General features: G+C 33.0%; 1 protein-coding gene across 1 annotated transcript; it reads left to right on the top strand.

Annotated features, from left to right (window-relative positions):
• Positions 1 to 2,831: 2,831 nt before the first annotated feature.
• On the top strand, positions 2,832 to 4,645 carry CycH (cyclin H). The gene is made up of 6 exons (XM_075312495.1): positions 2,832 to 3,078; positions 3,171 to 3,367; positions 3,428 to 3,629; positions 3,688 to 3,916; positions 3,992 to 4,103; positions 4,463 to 4,645. The coding sequence occupies exons 1-6, from the start codon at positions 2,962 to 2,964 to the stop codon at positions 4,578 to 4,580; spliced, it is 975 nt and encodes a 324-aa protein (XP_075168610.1). The 5' UTR covers positions 2,832 to 2,961; the 3' UTR covers positions 4,581 to 4,645.
• The last annotated feature ends 6,007 nt before the right edge of the window (positions 4,646 to 10,652 follow it).

Genomic DNA, 10,652 nt, shown 5'->3' with positions numbered 1-10,652 from the left:
GTTTCAAATTATTGAATCCCGGGATACAGCATTTTTTGATGCTGTAGTTTGTTATTACTCAGAATATTTAAAGAATCCGGAAAATTTCGCGATCAAAAAAAAAAAAAAAACAAGCAAGTAAAGTCTAAAGTCGGGCGGGGCCGACTATATTATACCCTTCACCCCTATGTAGGCCAAAATTTGTGTTACCATCTCAACTACTTCACATTTGCTGGATGCTATATAAAGGAGACAATTTTTTACTTCTACAAAATCTCTAGAATTAAAATCGACTAACGCTATCCAGTTAATTGGAGGAAACTTCCATTGAAAATGGGTCTAAAATGTGTAACAGCCTACCATAATATATTTCCCCAACTCTGGTGTACGTATATATGGGAGCTATATATAATCAGAACCGATTTTGACTAAATTTGACATGTATAGTTAGAATAATAATTCTGCTTTCTATGCGAAATTTCACGTAAATGGGAGTATAACTTTGGCCCCCTGGTCATATGAGTGCAAATCGGACGGAAGATATATATGGGAGCCATATGTAAATATGAACCGATTTCAACCAAATTTGGCACAATTACCGATACTAGTAAATTACCGATACTGCGAAATTTGAAGCAAATCACAGCAAAACCCTGGATTTAGAGGCCATATAACTTCAAATTGGACGAAAGATATATATGGGAGCTATATCTAAATTTGAACCGATTTCAATCAAATTTAACAAGCATTGGTAGAATGTCAATTCTACCCTCTGTGCAAAATTTCACGAAGATCGGTAGTAAACTTTGGCCTCTGTGGTCATATGAATCTAAATCGGACGAAAGATATATATGGGAGCTATATCTAAATCTGAACCGATTTGGCTGATATTTTGCAAGATTTTCGAGATTCATAAAATATTTGGATGTACGGTATTTCAAGAAAATCGGTTGATAAACACGCTAACTATGGCCGATTTTTTCCAAACCCAATAGCGATTGCCTTTGCCCCAAGAAACGGCCCTATGCCAAATTTGAGGACGATCGGACTTCAATTGCGAGCTGAACTTTGTGCACAAAATTTCATATACAGAAAGACGGACGGACAGACAGACGGACATCGCTAAATCGACTCAGAATTTAATTCTAAGCCGATCGGTATACTAAATGATGGGTCTATGACCACTATTTCTTGGCGTTACATACAAATGCACAAACTTATTATACCCTGTACCACAGTAGTGGTGAAGGGTATAAAAAATACCGGAATTGCGGGATTCAATATTTTAAAATCCCGAATTCCGGGATTTATAAAAATCTTTTCTGCATGCCAGCCCTAACTTGTTTCCCCACATGTAAATGCCACATGTGACTTCAGTGATGCCAATTTGGTGCTTTTAGCTCCAAATTTAGTGTTTTTGGATTTCCAAAAAGCACCAAATTGTCTTATTAGTGCCTTTTCAAAAAAGCACCAACTTGGTGCTTTCTGGCATTTTCGTTTAGTGCTTTTGGTCCTTTTTCATTTCGAACAGTATTAAGTTTAATTGACGATATCCTTTTATACAAAAATCCGGATTAGAATTTCAAAAGCTTAAGAAACTAAACTATATTGGCAAATATAGAATTTGATTGTTATGAAGGTACTATTGATTCTTCTTTTAATCAATATTGGTATTTAGAGTATTCTTTAGAAATGTCTGGCGACGAGTGTCGTATTTGTGAACTTGATAAAGATGTCATTAAAAACGTTTGTATTAAATTCACAAAAGCACTCGTAACTGAAATAAGAAATAGACTCCCTCCAAATATAAATACGTCCAAATTTAATGTCGAAAAAATGTTTTTCTCCTCTGAAAAAAATATTTTGAAATTTGATCAAAATGAATTGGATGAGCATTCAAACTGATCAAGTTGTACACTAATGCGCTTTATGCGCTTTACAGACTATCAGTTATTCCGGACGGAATGTCGGTGTTTGTAAAGAATCTTACAGTGTGTCGGATCGATACGACTTGTCGGCGATGACTAAATAATCGGTAAATGTGTTATCGATCCCATAAACATGCAGCAGTAATGCGCTGTAATGCGCTTTACAGATTTTCAGTTATTCCGGACGACAGTGCTCGTGTCGAACATATCCCATATATTGTGCACATTATAAGTTAAGTCCGAAGGCATAATCGATACTGCTGCATGTTTATGGGATCGATAACACATTTACCGATTATTTAGTCATCGCCGACAAGTCGTATCGATCCGACACATTGTAAGATTCTTTACAAACACCGACATTCCGTCCGGAATAACTGATAATCTGTAAAGCGCATTACAGACTATCAGTTATTCCGGACGACAGTGCTCGTGTCGAACATATCCCATATATTGTGCATATTATAAGTTAAGTCCGAAGGCATAATCGATACTGCTGCATGTTTATGGGATCGATAACACATTTACGGATTATTTAGTCATCGCCGACAAGTCGTATCGATCCGACACACTGTAAGATTCTTTACAAACACCGACATTCCGTCCGGAATAACTGATAGTCTGTAAAGCGCATAACGTAGAGGATCATAAAATTAAAAATGCGTCAAATCAATACGCAAGAGTTCTATAATACATCTGTGGAAGTTTTTTCTTATTTTTAATAGAGCTTTGAATTTTAGCTGGTTTTAGTAGTTTTTGTGGTGGGAGGTGGTATGTTACAATTTATAATATAGTTTTGGTGCGTTTTGCCTTTCGGGAGTTGACATCACTGTGTGATTTAATGTATCGCCATTTACCGCTCTTGCTTTGTACGTAAACAATTCCTGTTGACTCTTGCTTTTCTTTTGACATTTGGTGACAATAACTAACAACAACACAACTAACATCATCACATCCCAAGCAAACAAACGGTACGGCCGGCTGGATTTCCATTTACATACATGCAATAAAGTTTGTTCTTGGATCAATAGTTCCATTATTCAATAGTGGGAAGATGTACCCTTTATCATCCCAAAAAAAGTATTGGACATTCTCCAGCTTGGAGCAATTGAATGAGTTGCGATTGAAACGCAATCAAAAATTCATTGAGACGCATGGATCCCAAATGGATGTATGAATCAATTCAAAGATGCAATATTTCAGTTTATTAATAATGATTACTTCTCTGGTCTTAACTGGAAACAATGAAATATCTATTTTCAGGACCAACAACGTCAAGAGTTCTTTTTGGATGCAACAGAGGAACATTTGCTGCTCAAACAATATGAAATCTATCTAAATGATTTCTGTCGCCGTTTTGAGCCCATGATGCCAAAATGTGTTGTGGGAACAGCGATACATTACTTCAAAAGATTTTTCTTGAACAATTCTGCTATGGACTATCATCCCAAGGAAATATTGTATGTATCCCAGATGCGGTTTGCTAAAGCACCCAAATTGATTTTAAAATTTTCTTTCAGGGCCACTTGTGTGTATTTATCGTGTAAAGTAGAGGAATTCAATGTGTCCATAGGCCAATTTGTAAGCAACATTAAAGGAGATCGTAACAAAGCCATGGACATTATCTTATCAAATGAGTTGCTTCTAATGCAACATCTAAACTATTATCTCACAATCCATAATCCCTATAGACCGGTCGAAGGGTTTTTAATAGATATAAAGGTATGACCAGGGTGTGAGGTATTGTCCTAATAGTTGCTATAACGATTTGCTCTTTCAGACCCGTAGTTCTATGGTAAATCCCGAGCGTTTGCGTCCTCACATAGATAGTTTCATTGAGAAAACATTTTTCACCGATGCCTGCCTTTTGTATGCACCCTCACAGATTGCATTAGCAGCCGTGCTCCATGCAGCTGGAAGAGAACAAGAGAACCTAGATAGCTATGTCACCGATAATCTATTGAATGGAGCTAGGGAAAAACTACCAGCTCTTATAGAAGCAATAAGAAGTGAGTAATACGTTTCACATATCTTGCCAATGATTAAGACGATTTTAACTTTAACCTGTTATGTATCCATTCCAGAAATCCGTATTATGGTCAAGCAGTACGAATTACCACTTAGGGATAGAGTGAAACTCATTGAAAAGAAATTGGAAAAGTGTAGAAATCAAGAAAATAATCCGGACAGCGAAATGTTAGTAATCCAAATGATTTACTTAAAAATGTAAAAAAATACGACAATCTGTCACAGACTTTTTTTATTTTAAAAATTTCAATTTTACGATTTTAATAATTTTTAAAATGAAAAAAAAAAAATGATTCTCGATTTTGATGATTATGGAAAGCACATCACATTACCCTTTCAATTCAAATTCCACCTTTTCTTTAATTTCCGATTTTGGTCTATGTAATAAGATTTGAATCGATGTTAAAGAAAATTCAAAAGCCGATTAATCGATTTTTTTCAGATCCATAATTTAACGGATTATATGGTTTCTGTGTATATTTTTATATCTTTTGTAACAAGTCCTTGTTTTTTTTCCTTACTTTCAGTTATAAAGAACGCATGCGTAAAATGTACTGTGACGACGAACTGGAAGTTGCTGAAGACACAGGATATTATTTAGCTGATTCCAGTGCGGATATGTCTGCCTTAAATATGAGTCAATAGTTGTAGTGTTTTGTTTTGTACATCATGTTTTTTTATAAATACAATAAATGTGTTATCCTAACTGATTTCTTACGCAGCAATCGCGTATTTAATCGCGTAATTAAATCGATTTGTAAAAAGAAAAAAAAAGCTTCATGGAAATTTGCATGCATATTTTGTTTGGTGTGAACATGGTTCGTAGTTATGCGGACAGGCATTTACACCCATGTTCGTGTATCCACTTCAATTCCTTTTCACGACGAATAAACGAATTTAAATTTTTTGAGGATTTTCTTCAGGACGCATATTTAAGGAGATATGGCCAATTTAAGTTTTTCATATAAAAAATTTGATTTTTCGACGATTTTCATCATCATTTTGATTTTTTGGGGGTGGTCACGAATTAACCTTCTTTTTGCTCTAGAACGCATATGGCCAATTTAAGTTTTTCATATTAAAATTTTGATTGTTTGAGGATTTTCATCAAAATTTCGAATTTTTGGGGGTGGTCACGAATTAACCTTCTTTTATCTCTAGGACGCATATTTAAGGAGATATGGCCAATTTAAGTTTTTCATATAAAAATTTTGATTTTTTGAGAATTTTTATTAAAATTTTGATGTTTTGGGGGTGGTCACAAATTAACCTTCTTTTCGCTCTGGAACGCATATTTAAGGAGATATGGCCGATTTAAGTTTTTCATATAAAAATTAGATTTTTTGAGGATTTTCATTAAAATCGTGTTTTTTGGGGGTGGTCACGAATTAACCTTCTTTTCGCTCTAGGACGCATATTTAAGGATATATGACCAATTTAAGTTTTTTATATAAAAAATTTGATTTTTTGAGGAAATTGGTAAAAATTTTGATTTTGTGGGGGTGGTCACGAATTAACCTTCTCTTCGCTCTAGGACTCATATTTAAGGAGATATGGCCAATTTAAGTTTTTCATATAAAAAATTTGATTTTTTGAGGATTTTCATTAACATCTTGATTTTTTGGGGGTGGTCACGAATTAACCTTCTTTTCGCTCTAGGACGCATTTAATTTAAGTTTTTCATATAAAAAATTTTATTTTTTGAGGATTCTCATTAAAATCTTGATTTTGTGGGGGTGGTCACGAATTAACCTTCTTTTCGCTCTAGGACGCATACTTAAGGAGATATGGCCTTAAATTCATATAAAAAATTTGATTTTTGGAGGATTCTCATTAAAATCTTGATTTTTTTGGGGGTGGTCACGAATTAACCTTCTCTTCGCTCTAGGACTCATATTTAAGGAGATATGGCCAATTTAAGTTTGTCTTATAAAAAATTTGATTTTTGGAGGATTTTCATTAAAATCTTGATTTTTTACGGGTGGTCACGAATTAACCTTCTTTTCGCTCTAGGACTCATATTTAAGGAGATATGGCCAATTTAAGTTTGTCTTATAAAAAATTTGATTTTTGGAGGATTTTCATTAAAATCTTGATTTTTTACGGGTGGTCACGAATTAACCTTCTCTTCGCTCTAGGACGCATATTTAAGGATATATGGCCAATTTAAGTTTTTCATATAAAAATTTTGATTTTTTGAGGAAATTGTTAAAAATTTTGATTTTTTTGGGGTGGTCACGAATTAACCTTATTTTCGCTCTAGGACGCATATTTAAGGAGATATGGCCAATTTAAGTTTCTCATATAAAAAATTTGATTTTTGGAGGATTTTCATTAAAATCTTGATTTTTTGGGGGTGGTCACGAATTAACTTTCTTTTCGCTCTAGGACGCATATTTAAGGAGATATGGCTAATTTAAGTTTTTCATATAAAAATTTTGATTTTTTGAGGAAATTGGTAAAAATTTTGATTTTTTTGGGGTGGTCACGAATTAACCTTCTTTTCGCTCTAGGACGCATATTTAAGGAGATATGGCCAATTTAAGTTTCTCATATAAAAAATTTGATTTTTGGAGGATTTTCATTAAAATCTTGATTTTTTGGGGGTGGACACGAATTAACCTTCTTTTCGCTCTAGGACGCATATTTAAGGAGATATGGCCAATTTAAGTTTTTCATAAAAAAAATTTGATTTTTGGAGGATTTTCATTAAAATCTTGATTTTTTGGGGGTGGTCACGAATTAACTTTCTTTTCGCTCTAGGACGCATATTTAAGGAGATATGGCCAATATAAGTTTTTTTTTCATATACAAAATTTGATTTTTTGAGGAAATTGGTCAAAATTTTGATTTTTTGGGGGTGGTCACGAATTAACCTTCTTTTCGCTCTAGGACGCATATTTAGGGAGATATGGCCAATTTAAGTTTCTCATATAAAAAAATTGATTTTTGGAGGATTTTCATTAAAATCTTGATTTTTTGGGGGTGGTCACGAATTAACCTTCTTTTCGCTCTAGGACGCATATTTAAGGAGATATGGCCAATTTAAGTTTCTCATATAAAAAAATTGATTTTTGGAGGATTTTCATTAAAATCTTGATTTTTTGGGGGTGGACACGAATTAACCTTCTTTTCGCTCTAGGACGCATATTTAAGGAGATATGGCCAATTTAAGTTTTTCATATAAAAAATTGATTTTTTGAGGAAATTGGTAAAAATTTTGATTTTGTGCGGGGTGGTCACGAATTAACCTTCTTTTCTCTCTAGGACGCATATTTAAGGAGATATGGCCAATTTAAGTTTTTCATATAAAAAATTTGATTTTTTGAGGATTTCTATCAAAATTTTGATTTTTTGGGAGTGGAACCTTCTTTTCGCTCTAGGACGCATATTTAGGGAGATATGGCCAATTTAAGTTTCTCATATAAAAAAATTGATTTTTTGGGGGTGGTCACGAATTAACTTTCTTTTCGCTCTAGGACGCATATTTAAGGAGATATGGCCAATTTAAGTTTTTTTTCATATAAAAAATTTGATTTTTTGAGGAAATTGGTCAAAATTTTGATTTTTTGGGGGTGGTCACGAATTAACCTTCTTTTTGCTCTAGGACGCATATTTAAGGAGATATGGCCAATTTAAGTTTTTCATATAAAAAATTTGATTTTTTGAGGATTTCTATCAAAATTTTGATTTTTGGGGGTGGTCACGAATTAACCTTCTTTTCGCTCTAGGACGCATATTTAAGGAGATATGGCCAATTTAAGTTTTTCATATAAACAATTTGAATTTTTGAGGAAATTGGTCAAAATTTTGATTTTTTGGGGGTGGTCACGAATTAACCTTCTTTTCGCTCTAGGACGCATATTTAAGGAGATATGGCCAATTTAAGTTTTTCATATAAAAATTTGATTTTTTGAGGAAATTGGTCAAAATTTTGATTTTTTGGGGGTGGTCACGAATTAACCTTCTTTTCGCTCTAGGACGCATATTTAAGGAGATATGGCCAATTTAAGTTTTTCATATAAAAAAATTGATTTTTTGAGGAAATTGGTCAAAATTTTGATTTTTTGGGGGTGGTCACGAATTAACCTTCTTTTCGCTCTAGGTCGCATATTTAAGGAGATATGGCCAATTTAAGTTTTTCATATAAAAAAATTGATTTTTTGAAGAAATTGGTCAAAATTTTGATTTTTTGGGTGTGGTCACGAATTAACCTTCTTTTCGCTCTAGGACGCATATTTAAGGAGATATGGCCAATTTAAGTTTTTCATATAAAAAATTTGATTTTTTGAAGAAATTGGTCAAAATTTTGATTTTTTGGGTGTGGTCACGAATTAACCTTCTTTTCGCTCTAGGACGCATATTTAAGGAGATATGGCCAATTTAAGTTTTTCATATAAAAAAATTGATTTTTTGAGGAAATTGGTCAAAATTTTGATTTTTTGGGGGTGGTCACGAATTAACTTTCTTTTCGCTCTAGGACGCATATTTAAGGAGATATGGCCAATTTAAGTTTTTCATATAAAAAAATTGATTTTTTGAGGAAATTGGTCAAAATTTTGATTTTTTGGGGGTGGTCACGAATTAACCTTCTTTTCGCTCTAGGACGCATATTTAAGGAGATATGGCCAATTTAAGTTTTTCATATAAAAAATTGATTTTTTGAGGAAATTGGTCAAAATTTTGATTTTTTGGGGGTGGTCACGAATTAACCTTCTTTTCGCTCTAGGACGCATATGTAAGGAGATATGGCCAATTTAAGTTTTTCATATAAAAAATTTGATTTTTTGAAGAAATTGGTCAAAATTTTGATTTTTTGGGGTGGTCACGAATTAACCTTCTTTTCGCTCTAGGACGCATATTTAAGGAGATATGGCCAATTTAAGTTTTTCATATAAAAAAATTGATTTTTTGAAGAAATTGGTCAAAATTTTGATTTTTTGGGGTGGTCACGAATTAATCTTCTGTTCGCTCTAGGACGCATATTTAAGGAGATATGGCCAATTAAAGTTTTTCATATAAAAATTTTGATTTTTTGAAGAAATTGGTCAAAATTTTGATTTTTTGGGGGTGGTCACGAATTAACCTTCTTTTCGCTCTAGGACGCATATTTAAGGAGATATGGCCAATTTAAGTTTTTCATGTGAAAAAATTGATTTTTTGAGGAAATTGGTCAACATTTTGATTTTTTGGGGGTGGTCACGAATTAACCTTCTTTTCGCTCTAGGACGCATATTTAAGGAGATATGGCCATATAAAAAAATTGATTTTTTGAGGAAATTGGTCAAAATTTTGATTTTTTGGGGGTGGTCACGAATTAACCTTCTTTTCGCTCTAGGACGCATATTTAAGGAGATATGGCCAATTTAAGTTTTTCATATAAAAAAATTGATTTTTTGAAGAAATTGGTCAAAATTTTGATTTTTTGGGTGTGGTCACGAATTAACCTTCTTTTCGCTCTAGGACGCATATTTAAGGAGATATGGCCAATTTAAGTTTTTCATGTGAAAAAATTGATTTTTTGAGGAAATTGGTCAAAAGTTTGATTTTTTGGGGGTGGTCACGAATTAACCTTCTTTGCGCTCTAGGACGCATATTTAAGGAGATATGGCCAATTTAAGTTTTTCATATAAAAAAATTGATTTTTTGAAAAAATTGGTCAAAATTTTGATTTTTTGGGTGTGGTCACGAATTAACCTTCTTTTCGCTCTAGGACGCATATTTAAGGAGATATGGCCAATTTAAGTTTTTCATGTGAAAAAATTGATTTTTTGAAGAAATTGGTCAAAATTTTGATTTTTTGGGGGTGGTCACGAATTAACCTTCTTTTCGATCTAGGACGCATATTTAAGGAGATATGGCCAATTTAAGTTTTTCATATAAAAAATTTGATTTTTTGAAGAAATTGGTCAAAATTTTGATTTTTTGGGGGTGGTCACGAATTAACCTTCTTTTCGCTCTGGGACGCATATTTAAGGAGATATGGCCAATTTAAGTTTTTCATATAAAAAAATTGATTTTTTGAGGAAATTGGTCAAAATTTTGATTTTTTGGGGGTGGTCACGAATTAACCTTCTTTTCGCTCTAGGACGCATATTTAAGGAGATATGGCCAATTTAAGTTTTTCATATAAAAAAATTGATTTTTTGAAGAAATTGGTCAACATTTTGATTTTTTGGGGGTGGTCACGAATTAACCTTCTTTTCGCTCTAGGACGCATATTTAAGGAGATATGGCCAATTTAAGTTTTTCATATAAAAAATTTGATTTTTTGAAGAAATTGGTCAAAATTTTGATTTTTTGGGTGTGGTCACGAATTAACCTTCTTTTCGCTCTAGGACGCATATTTAAGGAGATATGGCCAATTTAAGTTTTTCATGTGAAAAAATTGATTTTTTGAGGAAATTGGTCAAAATTTTGATTTTTTGGGGGTGGTCACGAATTAACCTTCTTTTCGCTCTAGGACGCATATTTAAGGAGATATGGCCAATTTAAGTTTTTCATTTGGTCAAAATTTTGATTTTTTGGGGGTGGTCACGAATTAACCTTCTTTTCGCTCTAGGACGCATATTTAAGGAGATATGGCCAATTTAAGTTTTTCATATAAAAAAATTGATTTTTTGAGGAAATTGGTCAAAATTTTGATTTTTTGGGGGTGGTCACGAATTAACCTTCTTTTCGCTCTAGGACGCATATTTAAGGAGATATGGCCAATTT

This window comes from Haematobia irritans, chromosome 5 (genome assembly GCF_050003625.1).
Source record: "Haematobia irritans isolate KBUSLIRL chromosome 5, ASM5000362v1, whole genome shotgun sequence".
Taxonomy (NCBI): domain Eukaryota; kingdom Metazoa; phylum Arthropoda; class Insecta; order Diptera; family Muscidae; genus Haematobia; species Haematobia irritans.
Note: the sequence above shows the minus strand (reverse complement) of the source record. Positions and strands in the feature narration are given on the sequence as shown.

Coding starts and splice junctions, on each gene's coding strand:
- CycH (XM_075312495.1), top strand. CDS start 2,962: ATGTACCCTTTATCATCCCAAAAAAAGTATTGGACATTCTCCAGCTTG. Junction 3,368..3,427: donor TATCATCCCAAGGAAATATT/GTATGTATCCCA, acceptor ATTTTCTTTCAG/GGCCACTTGTGTGTATTTAT. Junction 3,630..3,687: donor GGTTTTTAATAGATATAAAG/GTATGACCAGGG, acceptor TTGCTCTTTCAG/ACCCGTAGTTCTATGGTAAA.